We start from the raw sequence: 23,521 nt of genomic DNA, 5'->3' as shown, positions 1-23,521 counted from the left end.
CAGAGAGATGACCCAATAGGAACGCGGGGCAGGGCGGAGGCAGCCAATGGGCGGAGGGGGCGGGCCGGGGCGGTGGCGCGGCGGGGCCGCGGCGGGGCCGTAGCGGCGGCGGCGGGAGGAGGATGCGGGCGGGCGGCGGGGCGGCCTCGCGGGCGCTGGCGCTGGCGCTGCTGCTCCGCCGCTGCTGCCTCCTGCTCGGCCCGCTGGGGCTGCGCCCGGCCGCCGCACAGGACGGTGAGTGCGGGTTGGGGGGGCACCGGCTCCGGAGTCCCCGGTCCCACCGGCAACTCCCAGGGCTTCCCTTTCGCTCGCCGGATTGGGGAGCAAGGCTGGGTATGGGATGGGGAACGGGACGGGGCTGCTCTCTGTCCTGGTGAGTTCCGGGACGGGCTCCTCGCTGTGTCCCGACCGGGATCGGACCGGGATGGGACCGGGATGGGCTCCCGGGAACGGGTCCCTGCTGTGTCCAGAGCGGAGCGCACCGGGACAGGGTCCTGGCGGTGTGCTTGCCCCGGTCTCGATCCGGGACGAGATTCCTGCCATCCCTCTGCTCCAGCAGCGATTCCGGTCCCTCTGTCCCGGTACCGGACGGGATGGAGCACATCCATCTCTCCGTCACGGTCCCGATCCGCGTCCCTACCGTCCCTCTGTCCCGGTACCGGACGGGACGGGGTCCGCTCCATCCCCCTTCTCCGGTACGAGCTCCCCGCTTCCCCTACCCCCCCTCATCACCCCGGTCCTGCTCCCCCCGCTCCCTCTGTCCCCACTCCCGGTGCCTCCTGTCCCAGTGGTCCCGGGGGTCCCGGCTCCGTCCCTCCCCCAGGGCTTTCTCCAGGATCCCCTAATCCCCGGGTTAAGAGGATCGCTGGCGCTCCCGGTGCGCAGTCGGGAGAGCCGGGCAGCGGCTCCATCCCGGGAATGCCGCGGAGCAGTGGGATTTGCACCCGCGGGGTCCAGGACGACCCCGAGGGAATGTTCACCCACACCTCATCCCGAAGTTGATGTTTCCCGGTGCCGCTTGTCCTCAGCTCATCCCAGAGCGAGGAGAGACAAGGACGGGGCATCCAAGGCATCGTTGCCAGCGAAGGGAAACTGAGGCACGGGGCCAGGGCGGGATGACCAGGGGCACAATCCCGCTGCGTCCCCCAAGGTTGGGACACATCCAGTTTGGGGACACATCCTGCACAGGGTTTCCAGCGGATCCGAAACCCGCGGGTGGACGCGGGGGAACTTTCCCGGGGCCGGCGGCGTGACGGAGGCGGGAGTGTGCCGGGCTTTTCCCGGAGCATCGCCCTGTTGTGTCTTTCCTGCATCCTGTGAGAAAACAAACAAATCCCTGGCAGGAATGAGCCCAGCGGGGGCCCGGCCGTGACTTCGCCCTCACCCGCCGGAAACCCAGTTTCCACATTTTTTGGCAATTCAGGGGTTTTTTTGGGGGGGGAGGGGAGGGCAAGTCCCCCGTGGCTCTGTCTTGGCTATTCCTGGCCCCTCGAGAGCATCTCCGGAGCCGAATTCCCAGGAGTACCCGCAGCTCTCGGCTTATCTCCGGCGTGGCTTATCTCTGGCATTCCCTCCCGGCACGCGCTGGCCACACTCGGGATGTTTTTAACAAGGATTTCCTTTCCCGGGGTGGTTTTTTTTTTCCCTGGAATGGATCCCCTCAGCTCCTCCGCGCCCACCAGCGTGGAGATGGAGCTTGCAGGGGGTCCATCCAAGACCCCCGACCGGGCTCACTGGGGTCTGGCCGTCCTGGGCAGGGAGGGGTTTTCATGCAGATCCCAACGGCTTTGCCTTTCCCTGCTGGAAACTCCCCCGAAATACCCCGAATTTCTCTCCCCCAGCGCAGCAGCCCTTCTGGGAGCCACTGTCCCCGCAGCCCTGGGGTCCCCACTGCCCCTCCACCACCCTCAGTCCTGGAAGGTTTGATCCTTCCCAGCTCTGCTCCATCAGCATCCAGAGGGAAAACTGGGGATTTCTCCCGGTCCCACAGGATAAACCCCCCCAGTTTGGCCTCCAGCCCTTCCCGCAGGCTGGGGAGGAGGGAGGGGGCTCCGGGGGGGGGGGGGGGGGGCTGGCATCTTCCACCTCCGGCGCCCCCCCTTTTCATCCCTGCAGGATTTTCCCTTGCCGGCACTTTGTGCCGTCTCCCGGCGACGGCGAGGGGAGCCAAGGCTGGGCAAACCCCTGCCCACCATCCCTTTCCTTTCTGGCTGTGCCAGGAGGATGCTTGGCAGGAGCAGCAGCTTTTTGGGGAGGCGGAGAGAGGGTGGGCACTGGACCCCCACATGCCCCCAGCCCACACAGAGCGGCTGAGCGATGCTTCCCCTCTCTCCCTGCATCCCAACCCTGCCCACAAGTCCCGTCTGGATCCCAACACCGGGCGCTTTCAGCTCGTTTCCAGGATGTTCCCTCGTGCCTGGGGGCGGTGAGCTCAGAGAAAAGCCCCTTTTATGGTGGGTCTGGCGTCGCCCTGGGAAGGAGGCAGTGGGGATGCAGCTGCCCAAGGTCGTGTTCAAGGTCAAGGCGGGTCCTGGGGGGCTGCCCAGTGCTGTACAGCCCCATGGATGGAGGTATTTCCTCCTTGAATCCCTTTGTGTCCCCCCAAATTGGGGTTCTCCTGGCCTGGGGGACAGAGAGGAGCTGGAAGTGCTGGGTGGCTGTGGGGAGAAACTGAGGCAGCTTCATCCTTGGATGTCCCCAGGGATGAATCTAGGAACCCCTCCCTTTCCCCCCTAAGATGTCTGGAGTTATGTTACTTAATGAACTGGTTAAAAGGCAGTGCTGCTTGCCTTTTTTTTTTTTTTTAATTTTCAAAAGGAGATCTACTGCTGAAGGCTTCCCTGAAAATTAAGCACTGCTGGTGAACCAGTACCCCCCTCCCCTCCCAGTGCAGGGGAATGGCCAGAAAATCCACCCAAAAAAAAAAAAAAGATGTTTTGGACTAGGAAAACCCATTTGAAGGTGCTGACGGGGGGGTCACAGCAAGTGGGGGGGAAACTGCAGCAGGGAGCTGAGCCCTTCCCGGTGTCTCCACAGGGAATGGCTGTGGCCACACACTGCTGGCACCCCACAGTGGCACCCTGAGCTCCAAGAACTACCCGGGCACGTACCCCAACCACACCATGTGCCGCTGGCGGCTCCAGGCGCCCCTGGGCACCTCCCTGCTCCTGGCGTTCGGGGACGTGGATCTGGAACCCTCGGAGCACTGTGCCCACAGCTCCCTGCTGCTCTCAGACCCCCAGGCTGGCACTGCCTACGGTAAGGGGGAGGTCCCATGGGGAGGGGAAACTGGGGAGGGGAAACTGAGGCAGAGCCCACCCAGGGGCTGTGGGTGGGGTGGGGGGGGTGACGTCAGTGACCTGCACAGGGACAGTGTTGGGAAACTTTGGGGTTTTATCTGATTTTATCGTGGGAAGGGGAGGAGGAGGTGTCCAAGGAAGGGGGTATTTGAGGAGGGGTTTATCTGAGGATGAGGGCATCCAAGGAAGGAGAATGTCTGAGGAGGGAGTTGTCCAAAGAGGGAAATACCTGTGGATGAGGGTACCCAAGTACAGGGGGTTATCTGAGGAGTGCATTATCCAAGGAAGAGGAATATCCAGGTATGGGGGTACCTGAGTAGAGGGGTACCCAAATACAGGGGGCGTCCGAGGAGGGAGATATTTGGGAATGGGAATATCAGAGGAGGGGGGTACCCAAGGAGGGGATTATCAAAAGAGGAGGATATTTGAGGATGGGGGTATTTGAGGAAGGGGGTACCTGAGGAGGGGGGTATTGCCAAGCTGGAAGGGAGAGAGCAGTTGGGACCAGATGCAGCTGCTGATGAATTAATTCCATCGGCCCAGCCACTGCCCAAGCGCTTCCAGGATTTTCCCAGAGAGGTTTAAAATGGTCTTGGAGGGGTTTGGCAGCACCAGGAGCATGATGGGTGCCAGGGAAAATGTCTTGAGGGGGTGGGGGGAAGCATCGCTGGTGGGGTGGGATGGAGGAGCAGCCCTGGTGAGGGGCAGGGGACACGACAGGAAATACAGGATGGAAGGGAGCCAGCGTGGACCCACATCTGCTCCCGGGACTGGGAATTCTCCCTGTTCTCCAGGGCTTTCACCCTTTTCTGGGGTGATATCCGGAGGGGTGACAGCATGTGAGGTCCCTGCCCCATGGGACATGTTTGTCCCCAAAGCCAAGAGACCTCCTGGCCCAGGCTGTGGGAAAGGGGAGACCCCCTGATGATGCTCCCGGGAGGCTGGGGGAGGTGTTGGGGGGCTGGGGGAGGTGGCCAGGCACCCACAGCCCCTTTGGGTGCCCTCACCAGGGCCGTGCCAGTGCGTGACACAGGGCTGGGGTCCCTCTCCCGCAGCCGGCGCCGGCCCTTGAGGAGTCCCAGATGTTTTTCGGGAAGCGGCCGGAGCAGGCGGGGGCCGTGGACTCCTTCCCGCTGACTCAGCCCCAGTGTCTGGCCCCTGGCCTGATCCTGCCTGGAGACGTGGCTGGGTCCCCGTGGGGGTGGCAGCCTCCAGCCCCGGGGCTCAGCCAAGGGGTCCCAGGGTGTCCCCAGAAGCCATGCAGACGTGGCAGCAGCGACCCCGGGGCAGTGGGTGGGAAATCTGCACGTGTCTCATCTGCATCTCATCTGCATATCGTGCAGAGCCCCCCCCCCCCCCTTGTCATGTCTGTGACCCTGTGACATCCCTGCACACACATGTCCCACGTCCCCTGGGCTCTCAGTTCACCCCAGGCAGGGGGAGGGTGCAAATCGGGGGGGGGGGGAAACTGAGGCACGGCACGACCCCACATCGTGGTGTCACCATGGGAGGTGTCACCACCAGCCCCATGGGGACACAGGGACACAGCTCCCTGTCCCCCAGACAAGAATGGTGTTTGCTCAAAGCATCTCTGGGCACCCCGAGACCCCAGTGATGGACGTGACACAGAGCAGAGCGATGGGGGGGGGGGTGGGATGATGGCAGTCTGGGGATTGGGGCCACCTCTGGTCCCCAGCTGGGACCAGGGATGTCCCTAAGGAACCCGCCTGCCTGCTAAGCCGAAGTTTTAATCAGGGAGATGGAGATTGCAAATTAATGGGGATTAAACGGGGGCGGGATTTAGGAGGCAGCTCCGGCAGCGCCTGTGAGAGGGGAGATGGGGAGGGGGACACAGCCCCCGTTTCGGGGTCCTGTGGGGTGATGCCACATGTACCAGCCCTGGCAGTGGGGGATGTGGTGGCAGGTCCCCATAAGGGCTGGTGGCTGCTCATGGCATCCCAGGAGCCATCTTGGGGTACCCCCCAGGAACCTGATCCACTTCTCATGCCCTCATCTGGGGGCTGTGTGGTCCCCCCCCCCGTGCTGCTTGTGGCTGTGGGGGGACAGTGTGGTGGGGAGGGGGCAATCAGGGGGGGCTGCAACCCAGGTCCTCCCATGGCATGGATGTAACTGCTCTGGGGATGGGGCCACTCTGGGTGTGGGGCCACCCTGGGGCTGGGACTGCCCTGGCACGAGGTCACACTGGTATGGGACCACCCCAGGACATGGGACCACCCTGGGCAAGGGGACACCCTGGCATGGGACCACCTTGGGACGTGGGACCACCCTGGGCAAGAGGACACCCTGGCGTGAGGTCACCATGGCATGGGACCACCCTGGGTGTGGGACCACCGTGGGGCTGGGACAACCCTGGGCATGGGGCCACCCTCAAGGTGGGGACCCTTCAGCACCCTGGGGCTGGGATTACCTTGGGGATGGGCCACCCTGGGTGTGGGACAACCCCGGGACCTAAATACCTGAGCTCCCCCAGCCCTGGCGAGGGCTGAGCCGGGGGAGGTGAAACCCTGGGGTCTGTGTGCCCTCACCTGTCCCCAGGGAGCCCCAACTCTCTCCACGGCCCCGTCCCTGTGGCAGGGCCCTACTGCAGGAACTCCGTCCCCTCTGCCCCGCTCCTGGTGACAAACTCCAGCTCTGTGACCGTCCTGTTCAACAGCACCAGCCACCGCTCGGGGCGAGGCCTCCTCCTGTCCTATGCCACCTCTCAGCACCCAGGTGAGGGGGGGCATCCCCTGGGGGTGCAGAGACCCCCCCAGGATGTGCCTTGGCCCGTGGAGGGGGGCACGGCCTGAGGTGGAGGGAGCTCCTTGCTGACCCCTGGGTGGGCTCCCATTGCCCTGAATATCCATGTTCTCCCTGACTGGGGGCACAACATGGGACACCCCCAGGTCAGGTGGCCAATATCAAACAGAGCCACTCTAGATGGTGGCACTGCTGCAGGGACCAAAGGGCCACCTCTCCCTACCCCTCCAGACATGGGGATATGGGGTGGAAAACCCAAACGTGGAGCAGGATTTGGTTGGGAAGGGCACGGGAATGGGGTGCCCTTGGGCAGAGGTGGGTGGGTGTTGTGGGGTGGGTGGGGGTCCCTCACCCTGGGGTGTCCCTGCCTTGCAGACCTGGTCTCCTGCCTGGTTCGAGGCACCCACTACACCCAGGAGCACATCAGGTGAGTGGTCGGGGGGGGTGAGTGGTCCTGCTTTGGTGTCCCCCACCCCGGCAGTTCCCATCAGCCCTGGTTTCACCCCATCCCTCTCCCAGGGCTCTTGGGGAACAGAGAGGGTGTGAAGAGGGGCAGAGCAAGCCCTGACCCCCCCCTTGCTGTGCGTTTCAGCGTGTACTGCCCTGCGGGCTGCAAGGACATCCATGGGGACATCTGGGGCAACCCCAGCCAGGGCTACCGGGACGTAAGTGTGGGACAGTCCCCAGCACGTGTGGCCACTGCCTGGCACCCCCAGCAGCCCCCAGGGGGTGGGTTGGGCCTCGGGGTGCCCTGTGGGGGGGCTGCTCTGACCCCCTGCTCCCTGCAGACCTCGGTGCTGTGCAAGGCCGCCGTGCACGCCGGGGTGATCGCGGACGAGCTGGGCGGGCAGGTCACGCTGTCCCGGGAGAAGGGGATCACGCTCTATGAGTCAGCCTTTGCCAACGGGCTCCACTCCAAAAGGTGGGTGAGCAGGGGCTGCACCCCCCACCTGTGCTGTCACATGGAACAGCCAGCCCTCGATTGCAAACCCCCCCCCGGGCTTGTTCACCAGCCTGATGCTGCCCCTGCTTCCCTCCCCACAGGGGATCCCTCTCCGAGAAGCGGCTCATATTCCACAAAGGTATTTTTTGTCCCACTCCCCCTGAAATTAAGGCACTGTTTGGGCTGCCAATCCCAGTGCCACCCCCGTGCCACGCCTGGTTGGGGGTCCTGAGTTCCCAGCCTGCCGCCTCCTGTCCCCAGCCTGTGACGATGCGCTGGAGGTGGCCGCCTTCAACGCCTCATCCTGGTGGCACGAGGTGGATGTGCTGGGCCAGGTCAGGGCCTGGGTGGCCGAAAGGGCAGCACTTGGCACCTCCGGCCACTCCTGGGCAGCCGAACCCAGCGCCGAGACCGCCTGGCTGGAGCTGGACCTGGGCACCCGCAGGAATGTCACAGGTGAGGGGGACAACAGCTGCCCATGTCCCCGCTCCACCCTGACCACTGTGGTGACACCGTGCCAGCCTCGTTGATCCCCACAAAACCACACCCCCACAACTCCCAGGACGCACTGGAGCTCCTTGTGTCATGGTTTTACTGGGATACAAAGCAAATCAACTCCCCCCTGGCTGTGCCCTGTCCCCCTTTTTGTCCCTTCTTCCCCCCCCCCCTTCATCCGCAGCAGTTTCTGGGACGAACAAGTTAATATTATGCTCTTGCATCTGGTGCCAGCGAGCGCCTTTTGTGCTTCGGAGCCTGCCCAGAGCGGGGGCTTTGTGCGCCGGCGGCCGGCCAGGAAAATGGGCACATTGTCCGCCCGGAGGCTGGAGGAGGGAGGAATGTGGGGCTGGCAGCCGGGGCCGGAGGTTATCGGCTGCTGGGAGCAGAACGGCAGGGGGGGGTCACGCACTGGAATCTGCCACCCAAACCCCTTCCCGGGGTCAGAGGGACCCCCCTCCCGGGGTCAGAGGGACCCCCTTCCACTGGGTGATGTCCTGCCCTCCTCCTTTCCCGGCTGGAGTGTGGATGTCCGAGAGATGGGGGTTATTCCAGCCCTGCCCCAAGCTCTTCCCCAGTCCCGCACCCCGTGACTGACAGCGGGGACCCCCCTCCTGCACCCACAGGCATCATCACAAAGGGCTCCTCCGAGCACCACGACTACTACGTGACGTCCTACCGGGTCTCCTCCAGCCGCGACGGGAAGAACTGGAAACCCTACAGGGGCAGTGCCAGCCAGGAGGACAAGGTGGGCATGGAGGGGGCAGCAGAGGGGCTGAGACCCCCTGCCTGCAGATACTCAGCTTTGGCACCTCTTTTGCCCTCTCCAGGTCTTTGAAGGAAATGCCGACAGCCAGGGGGAGGTCTCCAACGCCTTCATCCCCCCCATCGTTGCCCGCTACGTCCGTGTCACACCCCAGAGGTGGCACCAGCGCGTGGCCCTCAAGGTGGCCCTGGTGGGCTGCCCCCTGGCACGGGTCCGCGCGCCCCGGCCCTACGGTGAGCCCTTCCCGAGGATCCCACCCCCCCCCATCCCAAACATCCCTCCCGGAACCGCTGCCTCCCCGGTGCTGCTCCCACAGTCACGGTCCCCGCTCTGCCCCGCAGTGCCCAGTGTCCCCAGGGAGGTCCCTGTGCCCACCAGCCGCCTGTCCACCCACACCCCCATCCCTGGCATTGCCCTGGACCCGGAGAAGGCAGGTGGGTGCCATGGGGGGCACAGCATTGTGGTGCTCCCGGTGCCACTGGGGCTTCATCCCCCTGTGACAACACGTTGATTTTCTCTTCTGGGGGCCCCAAGTGGGCTCCTGGCACCCCTGGGTGCAGAGGGGCGGGATGGGCTGATGTGCCCTCCCTCCCCAGGCTCCACGCTGCTGGTGATGCTGCTCATTGGTGGCTTCGTGCTCCTCTGCTCCGTCCTCCTGCTCCTGGCTTTCCTCTGCCATAGGAAAAGGTGGGTCCCATCCTGCCCCCCACTTCTACCCGGCATCACCTTCCCAAAATGTGGCAGCTTCATTCAGCTGCTCACTCAGTGGGTGTGAGGAGGTGGGTGACGGTGGGCACAGGGTGCCTGGGACCCCTCACCCCATCTTACTTCTCCCCTTGGCAGGAAATCAGCAGCAGAGCTGAACTGTGGGATCACAAAAGGTAAAGGGTCCCCAAGCCCTCCCCAGAACCAGGAGTCCTGTGGGCCATGGGGTGCAGCTGGTTTAACTGGTGCTGCTGCTGAGCCCAGAGCCATCCCCTTCCTGGGGGGACCTGTCCAGGTGACAGCCTGGGACAAACAGGGGTTTCTGCTCCCTGCCCAGGGTACCCCAAGCTGGAGTCAAGCCAGGTGTGCTCCCTGCAGAGCTTGCAGCCCCCCAGCCTGGCCTCCTTCCCCACGGCACCTGCACCAGGAGACCTCAGCCGGACCCATTCCCCAGGTAACAGGGACAGTGGGGGGCAAACAGGTCCCCCAGCCCAGAGTCAGGACCGTGTCTCCCCTACTGCACCCTAGGGACACTCTGGGGTGTCCATTCCTTTCCCCTTCCTCTTCTGGTCCAACCCCTCCTGCATCACAGTCCTATGCAAAAGGGAGACCCTGTTGGGGCTTATTATTTTATAATAGTAGTAACAATAATAATAATAGTAAAAGAATAATAAACAGTAATAAAGAATAATAAATAATAAATAAGGATAATAACAATGGCAACAATGATAATAATAATTACAGCAATAACTATACTATTACTAAATAATAAGAACAACAATAATGATATGGGTAATAAATAACAGCTATAATAATAAATAATAAGAACAACATTAATAATAAGGATGATAAATAACAATGATAATAATATTAATAACAACAATAATAGCAGATGGTAGTAGTAGTAGTAGTAGTAATAATAATAATAATAATAAATTCCATCTCAATCACAGCCGTGGGTATTGGAGGGTGGCCAGGTGGCACCAGGAGCCCTTCTCTGTGCTGGGGCAGAGGGATGTGGGGTCCATGGGGCGGGCATCCTACCCCTGGTTTTGGCACAGCTTTTCCCAGCCCCGGGGGTCCAAACACGCCCACTTTTTCAACCCTCCCCCCCCCTCCCGTCCCAGCCCAACCCCCTGACCGCGCAGCCCCGTTTCAGAATACGCCGAGCCAGATCTGGTGCAGGTGAGCCCCAGCAGCCAGACGGGTCCCTCCACCTTCAAGCCGCTCCTGGACGAGGGCTACACGCTGCCGCTGGTCCTGAGCCACTACGACGTGCCAGGGAAGCACCACGAGTACGCGGAGCCGCTGCCCCCGGAGCCCGAGTACGCCACACCCTTCAGCGAGCCCGAGCCCCCCGGGACGCGCCGCAGCCCCTGCGGCATCGCGGGGCCCCCCGGGTGCCCCCCGGTGCGGTACCGGACCCCCGCCCCGCGGCCCGGGGAGCAGCGGACTGGCAGCCCCTGCCCCGAGGGGCCCCGCGGGGACTGTCCCCTCGCACACGTGTATCACGAAGCCTTGTGAGGAGGGGGAGCACGGTACCGGGAGGGGAGGAGGATGTGCGGGGGGAGGGAGCTTCCCCGCGGTCCCCGGGGGGCTTTTTTAAGAATAATCCTATTTAAATATATATATTATATATATTTATATAGATAGATGTATGTACGTGCTCCTCCCACTGGTCCGGGGTGTCACAGCGATCATCCTGGATCACCCAGCGGGTCTGGGGTATCACAGGGGTGGTCCCTCCGTTCTGAGGCATCACCGTGATGGTCCCTCTGCTCCCACCGGTTCAGGGTGTCACAGGGACCGTCCTGCCCGTCCGGGGTGTCACAGGGATGATCCTTCTGCTCCTGCCGGTCTGCGGTGTCACAGCGATCGGTGTCGCATACCCCGAGATGTCACAGGGACCAACCTGCCCGTCCGGGATCATCCCATGTGCCCCGGGATGTCACAGGGACCATCCTGCCGTTCTGGGATCATCCCATGTACTCCGGGATGTCACAGGGACCATTCTGCCGGTCCGGGATCATCCGGCATACCCGGGATGTCGCAGTGACCGTCCCGCATCACCCACTGGTCCGTGGTGTCACAGGGACCGTCCCGCATGTTCGTGATGTCACAACGATGATCCGTCCGTCCCGTCCCGCCGATGGGTGGCCGCGGCTCCGGAACTGGGGCACTGCCGGAGCCATCGCGGCGACCCAGCCCCCGTCCCTCTCCCCCCACGCCTCTGCCGTTCCACAGTACCGGTACCGGGGCGCCGGAACGGGCGGTTACCGGCGACCCCACCTCACAAAAATTGTGCTTCCGAAATCTCTTGATGTCGATTCCGCGGGGGCGGCGCGAGGCCCCCCCGTGCCACGCACGGCAGAAGCCCTTTTTAAGAGCTGCGCCCGCGCCCGCCCCGCGCGGCAAAGCGCCGGAGCGCCGCTGAGCTCAGGGCGAGGCACGGGAACGACCGGCTAAACGATGCGTGTACCTCTGCTCCGTCATCCTTTCTCCATACGTTTCTCCCTTTATTTTCGCCATTCGTGCTGCTTTTCCCTAAAAAAGAAGCGCCGTTCCCGCGCTGTTTGCGATGGCCGGCGCTATGCAAACCGCGCGGGGCATGCTGGGTGCGCACCCCCCCTTCCTCTGTGGCAGCTCGCAGTTGGGAAGGGGTGGGGACCTATGGCGGGAGCGCCTCGGCGCGCGCACGGGCGGGGGCGGACGCGCCCCCGATTGGCGGAGGCGCGCCCGGAAGCGGAAGCGCTTGCCCCGGTGTCGGCGGAGGGAGCGCGGCGGGGCCTTGGAGCGGCCGCGGGTCATGGGGAGGTACGGGGGGGACCCGGGCGAGATTCACGGAGCCTCCGGGGGGCTCAACGCGGCTGCAAGTGTGGGAGGAAGCCCCGGGGCGGGCGCGCTGCGCGGTGCCGGTGGCGTTCGGTGACCTTCGCGCTGCCCCCGCGGCGCCCGGCGCGCTCAGCACGGGGAGGGGGTTCGGTCCCATCCCCGTGGGGGTGTTGAGTGCTGAGGGCTGGGGGTTATCAGCCTGGAGGACGGAAGGCTCCAGGGAGAACTTAGAGCTCTTTCCAGTGCCTAAAGGGGCTCCAGGAGAGCTGGAGAGGAACTGGGGACAAGGGATGGAGGGACAGGACAAGGGGGAATGGCTTCCCACTGCCAGAGGGCAGGGAGAGATGGGAGACTGGGGAGAAATTCTTCCCTGTGAAGGTGGTGAAGCCCTGGCACAGGTTGCCCAGAGAAACTGTGGCTGCCCCTGGATCCCTGGAAATGTCCAAGGCCAGGTTGGACAGGGCTTGGAGCAACCTGGGCTAGTGGAAGGTGTCCCTGCCCATGGCAGGGGGTGGGACTTGGGTAGTCTTTAACATCCCTTCCAGGCCAAACCATTCCATGATTCTGTGGTTGTATTTAGATGTGAAAATCATTGTGATTGATGGAAATGGGAGCCCCCTGAGCCCTCCAGGGAATGTGCTGTTAGGCATTAACATGAATTTTAGTTGCAGCTCTAACCCTGTGCTGCCCCAGAGCTGAATCAGTCCCAGTTGTCACTGCCCCCAAATCTCCTGCCCTGGAGGGACCTGCTGCTGTGGGGCCTGGGCTTACCTGCACACCAGCAGGCACCAGGATACTCCCATTTCCTGGCAGAAAAAGGAAGAATTTGGCCATATATTTCTTCAGGATCCTGTGGGATGCTCCTCCTCTGCAGCAGCCACTGTGTGATCTGTCAGAGAAACCTTTGGCCCTGTAGTGAGGACAACGTGTGAAACTGCTTCCTCTCAGCATCTTATAAAGGATGGGTGATACCAAAAAAAAAATATCTGGTGTTCCTGTAGGATTGGGAGTTGTGTGGAAGAGGAGGAGGCCAGAGTAGGTCCTGCTGGCTGGTGACACCCTGGGAAGGCTGTGGGCCATGGCCTCTGCACCCTCTGGGCCCACAGCAGTTGCTGATGTTATTAAAGATCTAGACACTCAGATAGCTGTAAGTAAAACGGGGCTGGCATGTGGGATTTGCCCTGGGAACCTGCTCATCCCGTGGGTTTTGTGTCCAGGGATCTTGGCAGCACATGGAGGGTGCAGTAAGATCCTGGAATAAACCAGCAAAACCACTTTGTGCTTCTTCCTGAGGGTTCTGGGGCTTCCTGCCCCAGGGCTTGGGTGCTCCCTGCCCTGCATGGTGGGCAGGAATTCCTGCTGGGTGGATTTGGGAAGTGAGGAGTGGGGTGAACAGCCTGAGATGAGCTCCAGCTTAAACCAAGACTGGAGGTCCCTCCTGGTCTTGTGCTGAGCCCCTCGGCCCCAAGTACAGCTGAGGGGGTTCAGGGTGTGAGTGCCGTGGTTTTCCATCGTTAATCCAGTTAAAACTGAGCTGGAGACTTGCTGAGGGCAGTGCAGGAGGGTGTCTGGGGTATAAATCCCTGTCTGCAGGTGCATGAGTGTGCCTTGGAGTGAAGCACTAAAGCAGCTACCTCTGAGTGTTCCTGTGTGCTTTCTGGTGTGGGTTTAACTAATCCAGACTAACCAGGCTTGCTCTGATGAGGGGGAAATGTCTGTTTGTGGCTCAGGGGGCAGACACTCTGTGTGAACGTCCTGTAAAGCTGGTTAAACAGACTCTTCTTTTGTAAGTTCAGCCTCAGCAGCTGTTTTCCACCCACCTCTGTCCCTTCCACAAGGGGTTTTGCCGTCAAACCATTCCCTGAACTCTCCTTCCCTGTGAGAGGCCCATCCCCGCTGCCTGTGGTGGTTGTGGCAGTGGGAGGTGCAGGGTTTGGATGAGTTTCCTGTCGTGGAGCAAAGTGAGGACAGAGCAAAACTTCACCCAACCTGGGCTTTAGAGCCTCCCAGCCGTGGAACAGAGGAGGAGCCGGTCAGTCTGTGACCAAGAACCTGAGACACTTCAGGCACCTGGAGGATCTGTGTAACCACAGCCCACTTCTGGTTCACCTTTAGGAGCTCCATAAATCCCAGTCCTTTTCCTGTGGCTGTTGGTTGCCCAGTGCAGGAGGAACGATGGGCAGGTGTGGGCACACACACACACACACACGTGTTCCTGCCCCTCTGAGCTCCCAGACTCTGCTCTCAGCACCCAAAATGGACCCACTGTTGTCAGTCCCACGTGGAGGGGTCACTGCAGGCCGGGCTGGCAGCGTGGGGCTGCCAAAAATGAGACTCCAGGCAGGCCGAGCCCTGCCTTCTCCTGAGACCCCTGCAGTGTGGGGATGAGGGATCCTGGGCTGCTGCACTTAAATCTGCTCTGTGTGGCCTGTTCCTCAAAGCTGGCTGTGGGAAGTGGGTTCAGGAAGGCCCTGAGCAGGGTGGGACTTGGGGGTTCAGCCTGGGGGTGAGGGGGTGGGGGGGTCAGTGCTGCTGTCACTGGCCTGTGCTTCTGGGAAACTTCATTTTCCACGCACCAGGGAAGGTTTTCTCGTCTACTTAAACATCACTTCTCCCTTCTTGCTGTGTCCACAGACTCCTGATCTTCTACAAACTCCAGTTTTCTCAGGACAAAGACCTGTCCACCCCACTGAACTCCCTGTCTGCCTCTAACCCTGGCTCTCCTTTCCTTTCCCAGTTGATTGGTTTGGGTCCCCACAATCCCAAGAAGAAGCAGGACCTGGACAAGCTTTATGACCTAAAATCTAAAGCCCAGCAGATTATGAACCAGTTTGGCCCTTCTACCTTGATCAACCTCTCCAACTTCTCCTCCATCAAGCCAGAGCCAGCCAGCACCCCCCCCCAGAGCTCCATGGCCAACAGCACCACCGTGGCCAAGATGCCTGGAACACCCAGTGGAGGGGGCAGGCTCAGCCCTGAGAGCAACCAGGTAATTCCATCCCTGACTCCAGGACAACAGGGATGATGCTCAGCCCTGCCCCTGGCTCCTTTCTCCCTCCTTAAATCGCCAGCAAATACTTTGTGTCTGTTAAAGTATCAGTTACTGAGTGAGCTTCTTCCTGGAGTTCAGAACTTCTTCCTGGAGTTCTTCCAGCTGCTTCCAGGCCGCTGGAATGGATGCCGTGGGTTTTGCAGTCTCAGGAAAATGTATACTGGGGGGAAATTCTTTTTAAATGGGGTTTAGATGGGAGGAATTTGGGGGGGAAATGGGTGGTGAGGCACAGGTTGCCCAGAGGAGCTGTGGCTGCCCCTGGATCCCTGGAAGTGTCCAAGGCCAGGTTGGACAGGGCTTGGAGCAATCTGGGCTGGTGGGAGGTGTCCCTGCCCATGGCAGGGGGTGGAATAAAGTGGGTTTAAGGTCCCCTCCAACCTTTGGAGGCTTTGATGTGCATGAAACAAGCTGCTGCCCTGGGATTGCTCCCTTATGGCTTCACTGGGGCTCTCAGGAATTGCACCAGACCCCCCACAAACACAGGCACAGCAGCGAGGGAACCAGGAAAGGGAGGAATTTCCCACCTGTGCCTGGATCACCGGAGCAGGCTGACAACTTCCATCCAGATCTTTTAAGACTCAGCATCCTGTTGGTCAAGCCCAGTGTGGTTTTTGCTCCCTGCCACGTTTGGCTGCTGCCCTGGGATAACCCAGCACTCACCTATCTCTGTTTTCCATGAGAAGCACTAAAGCTGATAAGCACTAGAGCCATGGAAATACTTCCCTCGTGCCCTGAGCACAGCTTTAGTCACTGATATGTTGCTTACACTTGCTCTCTTCCTCTTAAAAGTTGTAGTTTTGCTTTTCCCCCCACCCTTGCCAGCAGCATTTTGGTGCCAGTTTGGTGCTGGAGATATTTATCCTGGCTGCTGCATTCCCCTTTCTGCCCAGAGCAACCCCTGGTGCTCCAAAATGACTCCTTAACACCTGATATTCCTTATCCCTGCCATTCCTGAGCTGATAGACTGTGTCAACAGTGTGACTCGGGCCCTGGGAGCACAGGGGGGAGGGGGTGTTTGTGGCTGTGCTGCTGCTTTGCTGGAGCAGGGCAGTAAATCCTTCTTCTTCTCCCACACCCTCAGGTTTTAACCAAGAAGAAATTGCAGGACCTGGTGCGTGAGGTGGATCCCAACGAGCAGCTGGATGAAGATGTGGAGGAGGTGGGTACCAACCCAGGGCAGGGGCTGCAGAAAGAGCTAATCTGGGTATTTTCACAGACATTTCATTTGACACATCTCTATTCTCCTGCAGCCTTCAGGTGTCCCTGTCTTTCTGTGTCCCAGTGCCAGAATGGGTCTGTTGCAAAAAGCTGTGAAATACAGTCCTGGGGGAAATACAGTGTGGGGCACCACGATATAGAAAAGATACAAAAACCACAATAGAGGGACATAAAAGAGGGACACTGAGGTGGTGAAGGGTCAGGAGGGGCCATGTGAGGAGTGGCTGAGGGCACTTGGTGTGTGCAGCTGGAGCAGAGCAGGCTGAGGGCAGAGCTCAGAGGGGGCTGCAGCTCCTCCTGAGGGGCAGCTCCGATCTCTGCTCTGGGGGAGCAGGGACAGCACCCAGGGAACGGCTGGAGCTGTGTCAGGGCAGGCTCAGGTTGGATCTCAGGGAAAGGTTCTTCCCCCAGAGGCTGGTTGGGCACTGAACAGACTCCCCAGGGCAGTGGGCACAGCCCCAAGGCTGCCAGAGCTCCAGGAGGGTTTGGACAACACTCTGAGGGACAGGGTGGGATTGTTGGGGTGTCTGTGCAGGGCCAGGAATCGGATCCAATAATCCCTGTGGGTCTCTTCCAACTCGGAGCATTCCACGCTTCTAAATACCAACTTCTGAGGGCTGGTTTTCATCCCTCCCACATGATTTGAGCTGACCAGGCTGGCTGTGGCCCTTGTTCCCCCCAGATGCTGCTGCAGATCGCCGATGACTTCATTGAGAGCGTGGTCACCGCCGCCTGCCAGCTCGCGCGGCACCGCAAGTCCAACACCCTGGAGGTCAAAGACGTCCAGTTGCACCTCGGTGAGTGAGTTTTACCTGTATTTTTTCCCCTCAGCTGAGGCCCAGGGGCACTCCCTGAAGTCAGGCTGCGGTGTTGGGCTGGATAAAGCATCGCTGCCCGTGGCAGGGGGTTGGAACTGGATGAGCTCTGTGGTCCTTCCCAACCCAAAGCCTTCTGTGATTCCAGAGCGCCAGTGGAACATGTGGATCCCGGGCTTTGGTTCTGAAGAAATCAGGCCCTACAAAAAAGCCTGCACTACAGAAGCTCACAAACAGGTAAAGGAGCCCTCACAACACTGGGAATCACGTGGCTGATACGGGGAAGGGGGTGAAATTGTGGCCTCCTCCAAGTGGTTTGGGCTTGAAATGACTCCCAGAGCCTCCTGGCTTGTTAGTGCAGAGAGGGTTGAGGTTGCTGTGGCTCCTCTGCAGTGCTGACTGTGCCCTAAGAGCACAAGTCTGAGGGCCAGCCCAGCTTGGGAGGGTTAAAACCAGCTGGGAGCTGCACACAGGCACTTCTCAGCTGCCCCTGGCAGATTTGTCTCTGTCTTTGTGCAAAGGGACTGAAAACACCTTTAATTTTGCTTTAAACCGAATTAATCCATTGCTTTTGAAGTGCACAGTCAGAGCCAGGAAGGAACTGGAGGGTTCCTGGGTGATGCTGCAGCTCCCACTGGGCACAGAGGGGGGGCCTTGAGGTGGGGTTTGATCCCACTGCCCCAGGGTGCCGAGTGGAGCAGCACAGACACTTCCTTCTCCTCTGGCTCCAGCCTGGGACCCCATTAGGATTCCAGCAGACCTGACAGACCTGTGTGGGAGCAGGTCAGGCAGCGTCCCCAGAGCATCTGGGATGCCTCTCTCCTGCACGGCTGCAGCTGGTTTGGGCAGTCACCTGCTCTGAGCTGCTCAGCTTCCCACATTTTTCCCTTTCCTTGTTGCAGAGGATGGCACTGATCCGCAAAACCACCAAGAAATAGCCCCTGGGCAGAGCTGGGAGCCGCCGCCAGTGCAGTTTGGGATATTTTGCCTCTCCGCTGAAGCCTCCACGATGTCACCCGTGGGATGTTTTTTTTTTAGTGCTTTACAGAGAAGCATCTATTTTTTATTAATGGTGCAGCAATATCTTGACTCTACGAGGAGATCTGCCAAAAACACTCTCTGCCCCTTTCCTTGTTCCTCCTCAGAGCGCGACGTGTCTCAAGGAGAGACTTTTATTTGTGACTTGAAAGTGGTTTCTCGTACAAGTGATTGATTACCCAAGGGACAGAGCGTTTGGTCGTGTGTGGGACAGTATTAGAAGCATCTGTAGAGGTTTTTGTTTCCTCCTTCCTGCTCCAGTACTTTGTAATGTCAGTGTTTATATAAATACTTGCGTTTGTTTTACATGAATAAAGAAGTTATTAATCTAAGCTCCTGGCACGGGCTCGTGCTCTTCAGGCAGCACTGCAGAGGGGTGGCAGGGGTTGTGTCACTGGTGCTGTCCTGGTGGGAGTTCTTCTGGGGATTTAAAGGGAGCAGAATCATGGAATATGAGCTGGAAGGGACTCATGAGGATCACCCATCCAACTCCTGGCCCCGCACAGACACCCCAACAATCCCACCCTGTCCCTCAGAGCATTGTCCAAACCCTCCTGGAGCTCTGGCAGCCTTGGGGCTGTGCCCACTGCCCTGGGGAGCCTGGGCAGTGCCCAACCAGCCTCTGGGGGAAGAACCTTTGCCTGAGATCCAACCTGAGCCTGCCCTGACACAGCTCCAGCAGAGCAGAGATCGGAGCTGCCCCTCGGGAGGAGCTGCAGCCCCCACTGAGCTCTGCCCTCAGTCTGCTCTGCTCCAAGTTGAGCAACCCAAGTTCAGATGCTCCTCCTGTGGCTTCCCCTCCAGCCCCTTCTAGACCAGAAGGATTTTTGCTTTGGGCTCAGGCAGGTCCTGAGCCAGAGTGATAATCAGATATTACCTGAGTTACATAATAAATCTGTTATTTCTAATTGTATTTGGGAAGATTTAAAGAATTTAAGGCTTTATGATTTGGGACTTGGTCAGTACAGGAGAGAGAAGAGGGGAATGGGGTGACACCCACCTCTGCTGGTGCCTGAAGTCTCACCTGGGCGTTCCACCCTTTCCAAGGGCAGCCTAAGCACTGCAGCTTCCCCAGGAAAACACAGGCAGGCAGAGGGATGACCAGGGGTGTTTAATGCTCCCGTGCTGCTCCTTCCTGCTGCATCTCCACCCCCCACTGAGGTGGGATCACCCTGTGATGGCCAAACCTGCACAGCCCCATGGTTACAAAACAATTACCCAGCAGGCAGGGAGCACAGAGAGCTTCCTGCAGCTGAAGGAATGAGAGCTCCCCAATCCCTGCAGCCACAACCCTGGAGCTCTCCTGTCCCTGCAGCCACAGTCCTGGGCACTTTGATTGCTGGAATGTGCAGAGGACGAGCATGCCTCGGGGTCCTTGCAACGTTCGTTTTATTTTATTGCTTCTTTATTTCCCCGTCCTTTCGAAAACCGCTCCATTAACCACCAAATCTTCCATACTGAGCCCTAAACTGTTAAAATGAAACCGTTTGACAGCTCTCACAGTTAATCACAATGCTCACAGAGAGAGAGCACTCGCCACCCTGTCCTGTCCTGCTGATGTGCAGCAGGGGGGCACATCCCAGCCCATCCCAGCCCTCGCGTCCCCAGCTCTAGCACGAGCACCTCTTCCTCTTCTCCTCCTTCTCCGACAGCCGAGCTTTGGGCGGCGCGGGCAGGGGGACGCTGCTCTTCACCCCGTCCCACGCCCCGGTGGCCGCCAACCTGCCCGTCTGCAGCGCCTGGTAGATGGCCACCGTCAGCATCTGGAAGGCCAGGGCCACGTTGGAGGCGTCCTTGGCCGAGGTCTCCACGTACTGGGCGCCCAGCGAGGCCGCCAGCCTCTCGGCCTCCCTGCGGCCCACGCGGCGCTGCCCCGCCAGGTCGCTCTTGTGCCCCACCAGCAGGAAGACGAGGCGGGAGGGCTGCACCGTGTCGGTCACCTCGCGGTGCCAGCGCCGCACGCTCTCGAAGGACGCGCGGTTGGTGAGGTCGAAGAGCAGCATCCCCCCGGCGGAGTTGCGGTAGTAGGAGCGAGTCACGGACCTTGGGGGGGCCGGGAAAAGGGGGTGAGCGGCCCCCCCAAGGTCGCCTGTGCCACCTCGGGCAGCGTCTCCCCCGCCCGAAGCGCAGGGGGAGAGGGCGGAGAATCGGCCCTTTGGCTGCGTCAGTGAGGGCTCCAAGGGCGGCTCTGTCCCTGCTCGGCCACCAAAGCCTGTCTGTCCCCCGCAGCCACAGTCCCCAGGGCTCCCCCAGCCCTGTAGCCATGGTCCTGGAGCTCTCCTGTCCCTGCAGCCACAGTCCTGGAGCTCCCTCAGCCCTGCAGTCACGACCCAGTGCTCTCCCATTCCTGCAGACACGGTCCTGGAGCTCCCTCAGCCCTGCAGCCGTGACTCAGTTCTCTCCCCATTCCTGCAGACACGGTCCTGGAGCTCTCCTGTCCCTGTGGCCGTGGTCCTAGAGCTTTCCCACCCCTGCAGCTGTGGTCCTGGAGTTTTCCCTCCCCTTTAGCCACAGTCCTGGAGCTCTCTCACCCCTGCAGCCACATCTCCTGAGTTCTCTTGTCCCCAGCAGCCACCCGGCCAGCAGTGGCAGCCCCACAGTGAGGTGTGAAGGCTCCTGGCATCTGAGCCATAAACCACTTTGGAAAACCACTTTGCCCAGCTCCCAGTGGGCTCCCAGCTTCTTCCCCAGCCCCTCTGCAGCTGTGGGACAGAGGAGTGCTTGGAGCAGGGCCCACCCCCCCTTTAGAGCTGAACCAAGTGCTCCTTTCCCTTGGCTTTGGCTGGTTCTTCACACATGGGGCTCCCCCACCAAAGGGACCAGTGGGAACACAGCCCCATCCAGGACCTCCCTGGGGTCGGGATCACATCATTCCGCCCCAAATCCAGGGTGGGACACCCACCTCCCTCACCCCTCCCCACCCCACGGACCCACCTGAACCTCTCCTGCCCGGCCGTGTCCCAGAACTGCAGCTTCACCCTCAGCCCCGGCTCCAGCTCCACGAACTGGACGTAGAAATCCACCCCCACCGTCTGGTTGACGGCGTCCAGGAAGGTGCCCTCGGTGTAGCGCCGGAGGAGGGAGGATTTCCCCACCGTGGAGTCCCCCAGCATGATCACCCGGAACTGGTACTGCCACGGCGGCTCCATCGGTGCCTCCGCCGGTGCCGGGCCCCGCCACCCCCGCGCCGGGCGCGTGTCCGGGCAGGCAGGGAGCTCCTCCACCCAGGAGGCGTTCCCGGAGCCAGGGGTGCTGGTTTGGAACCCCTTCGTTCCCTTTATTTTGACTCCATCCAGCTGGATGTGGTTCCTGGTCCCATTTTCCCAGGGGTGGCCCCTTTGGAGCCCCTTCACTCCCTTTATTTTGGCTCCAGCCAGCTGGAACCACTCGGGTGTTCCTGCTCCCATTTTCCCAGTGACAGGAGGCTCCCAAAAAGTGACACAGACATGGGGGGGTGTAACCCCACCAGCCAACCCCCCCTCCAAATCAGAGCACCCCTCATGCCGTGGGTCAAGCGCTGTGTCCCTGCCTGGCATCCAGTTCTTGGCACAGCCTTTATTTAATGTGGAAAACCCTCAGGTGTATTAAAAACACTCCTGCAGCAGAGCATTATTTTTTCAGAGTCCCCAGATTAAGATTTGAAATAAACCCAAGCCTGGTTGAAGAGAGAAAGACATCCCCTTGGGTGGAGGGTCCCGGGTGGAGGGTCCCGTGTCCCCCCGTCCCCATCAGCACTGGCAGCGCTCCCGGGGCTCCCCCCGTGCCGGGGGCTGGCGGCGGCTCTGGCTGGGGATGAGCCTGATGCCATCACAGCCCTGGTGAGGAGCGAGGACCCCCCGTCCCAGGGCCTCCTGGATGCCCCCCGCCAACATCTGGAAGGCCAAGTCCACGTTGAGGTTGCTGCGTGCCGAGGTCTCCACGAAGGCCATGCCCAGGCTGGCGGCGAGGTGCCCGGCCTCCTCTGCTGACACGGCTCTCTCGGCCTCCAGGTCGCACTTGTGCCCCACCAGGACGAAGGCGGGGGAGTCCCCCCCCCCCCGCGGCCTCGCGGTGCCAGTCGGGGACGCGCTCGAAGGACGCGCGGTTGGTGAGGTCGAACACCAGCAGCACCCCCGCCGCGCTCCGGTAGAAGGACCTGGTGATGGACCTGGGCACACCCAGGGGGCGTTTCCAGGGGCACTGGGGCAGCCCCCGCGTTGACATACCTGGGGATGGGGCTGAGGGGCTTTTTGGGTGCCGGTTGGGACTTGAGGGGTGTAAAAGGAGACCTGCCAGGGCCTTTGCATCCCACCTTTCTGTTCAGCATCCCCCTTCCCAGTTCAGACACTGGCGTGTTTTTCAGGGGCTCTGGGGTCCCTCCGTCCCCCCCAACAGCCTGGAGCGCAGTGAGGAGGGGGCAGCACCCCCAGGCCAAGCATTGGACAGAAACAGGGCACCCCCAGACCAACTCTGGGGCCCAAAAAGGCTCCCAGAGGCGGGGAGAGCGTGGAACCCCCGGTTCAGCCGCGGCACCGGCTCTCCAGCCCTTTGTGTCCTGTTTGAGCCTCTTCCACACTCCCAGGAGCTCCTGATGCAATCAGGAGAGAAACCATCCGTCCCCAGCCCACCAGCAGCCCAGGAGCAGCAGCCCAGGACTCTCCCCAAGCCCTGCTCCCTTGGCTGTCTCCCAAAAGCCAGCTCTGGAGTCGTTACAAGCTCAGCACAAGGTTTCACTGTCCCCTAAAGCGTCGCCGTCCCAGCGAGGCATCGCTGCCTGTCCCCGCACGCCCGCCGGGGATTTACACCCACCCCAGGGTGGGGGGGACGCTCCGCTGGGTCTGGGGTCCCGCAGGGGGGCTGTGTCCCCGTCCCCAGCTCACCTGAAGCGCTCCTGGCCGGCCGTGTCCCAGAGCTGCAGCTTGGCCCTGCCCGCGGGCGGCACCGGGACGGTCCGGCTGTAGAACTCGACGCCCACGGTGGGGCCGGGGGTGGCCGCGCCCCCGGGATCCCCCCCCGGCCCCTCGGCGAAGCAGCGCAGCAGCGAGGACTTGCCCACGGCCGCGTCCCCCAGCACGATAACGCGGAACTGGAAGTGTCCCCCGGGGTCGGGGTCCTGCGGAGAATCTGTCACTGTCCCCATGACCGGCTGGATCCTGACTGCTGTGCTGGCGGTGACACGGGCAGGTCCCCACCCTTGTCCCCACCCCACCTGGGGACAGGGACGGCTCTGGCCCCGCAGTCACCAGGGCAGACAAACAAACCGTCCCCGGGAAAGAGGGAGAAGTTTCTCCGTCCTCATCCTCCTGCCCCCGGGGTGTTGTTTGGCCTTATCCTCCTGTCCCCGGGGTGTTGTTTGCCGTTGTCACATGCCAGGTCTGTCCTGCTGCCCGGCTTTGGCGACAAAGGGACAGCGAGGCTGTGAGTGCACAGACACATTGTTGTCCCCCCTGAGATCCTGGGAGAGCTGGGAGGGACAGGCTCCACAGGGAAAGGGCTCCAGAGTCCCCGCCGGGAACAGGGATCAGAGGCACTGGACAAAGGGGCTCTTGCCAAACAGCCAGGTCACCCCAGGGGATTCTGCCATGGCCCAGCCATCCCGGGACAGGGAATGACAACTCC

At 61.1% G+C, this 23,521-nt stretch overlaps 4 protein-coding genes and 1 non-coding gene across 8 annotated transcripts; 2 read left to right on the top strand and 3 right to left on the bottom strand.

The window, feature by feature from the left end:
• The first annotated feature begins 122 nt into the window (after nucleotides 1–122).
• LOC116797874 (discoidin, CUB and LCCL domain-containing protein 1-like) lies at nucleotides 123–10,560 on the top strand. Its single transcript, XM_032709769.1, has 15 exons — nucleotides 123–234; nucleotides 3,037–3,258; nucleotides 5,895–6,032; nucleotides 6,435–6,486; nucleotides 6,652–6,724; nucleotides 6,848–6,981; nucleotides 7,104–7,141; nucleotides 7,264–7,458; nucleotides 8,124–8,245; nucleotides 8,328–8,496; nucleotides 8,605–8,697; nucleotides 8,860–8,950; nucleotides 9,107–9,144; nucleotides 9,306–9,422; nucleotides 10,128–10,560. The coding sequence occupies exons 1-15, from the start codon at nucleotides 123–125 to the stop codon at nucleotides 10,490–10,492; spliced, it is 1,959 nt and encodes a 652-aa protein (XP_032565660.1). The 3' UTR covers nucleotides 10,493–10,560.
• Nucleotides 10,561–11,221: 661 nt separating this feature from the next.
• Nucleotides 11,222–11,350, bottom strand: LOC116798159. The gene has a single exon (XR_004360832.1). It is a non-coding gene; the product is annotated as a U11 spliceosomal RNA (small nuclear RNA).
• Nucleotides 11,351–11,636: 286 nt separating this feature from the next.
• TAF12 (TATA-box binding protein associated factor 12) lies at nucleotides 11,637–18,255 on the top strand. 4 transcript variants are annotated; one of them, XM_032709776.1, is made up of 7 exons: nucleotides 11,698–11,782; nucleotides 12,802–12,947; nucleotides 14,538–14,789; nucleotides 15,934–16,011; nucleotides 16,753–16,867; nucleotides 17,034–17,122; nucleotides 17,788–18,255. In XM_032709776.1, the coding sequence occupies exons 2-7, from the start codon at nucleotides 12,879–12,881 to the stop codon at nucleotides 17,821–17,823; spliced, it is 639 nt and encodes a 212-aa protein (XP_032565667.1). In that variant the 5' UTR covers nucleotides 11,698–11,782; nucleotides 12,802–12,878; the 3' UTR covers nucleotides 17,824–18,255. The 4 variants fall into 4 exon arrangements, with proteins under 4 accessions (XP_032565666.1, XP_032565667.1, XP_032565668.1 ...); XM_032709777.1 differs by lacking the exon at nucleotides 11,698–11,782 and adding an exon at nucleotides 13,639–13,983 and having other exon boundaries at nucleotides 12,929–12,947; XM_032709775.1 differs by lacking the exon at nucleotides 12,802–12,947 and having other exon boundaries at nucleotides 11,637–11,782.
• Nucleotides 18,256–19,533: 1,278 nt separating this feature from the next.
• LOC116797879 (ras-related protein Rab-39B-like) lies at nucleotides 19,534–21,072 on the bottom strand. The gene is made up of 2 exons (XM_032709780.1): nucleotides 20,858–21,072; nucleotides 19,534–19,966 (listed from the first exon to the last, which is right to left on the bottom strand). Exons 1-2 carry the CDS (start codon nucleotides 21,070–21,072, stop codon nucleotides 19,534–19,536), a joined length of 648 nt encoding a protein of 215 aa, XP_032565671.1.
• A 579-nt stretch (nucleotides 21,073–21,651) lies between these two features.
• On the bottom strand, nucleotides 21,652–23,042 carry LOC116798135 (ras-related protein Rab-42-like). The gene is given in 3 exon segments (XM_032710306.1): nucleotides 21,652–21,958; nucleotides 21,960–22,070; nucleotides 22,783–23,042. Coding segments are annotated over 3 exon segments (678 nt in total).
• Between the last annotated feature and the right edge of the window lie 479 nt (nucleotides 23,043–23,521).

Source organism: Chiroxiphia lanceolata, chromosome 24, assembly GCF_009829145.1.
Source record: "Chiroxiphia lanceolata isolate bChiLan1 chromosome 24, bChiLan1.pri, whole genome shotgun sequence".
Classification (NCBI taxonomy): Eukaryota; Metazoa; Chordata; class Aves; order Passeriformes; family Pipridae; genus Chiroxiphia; species Chiroxiphia lanceolata.
Note: the sequence above shows the minus strand (reverse complement) of the source record. Positions and strands in the feature narration are given on the sequence as shown.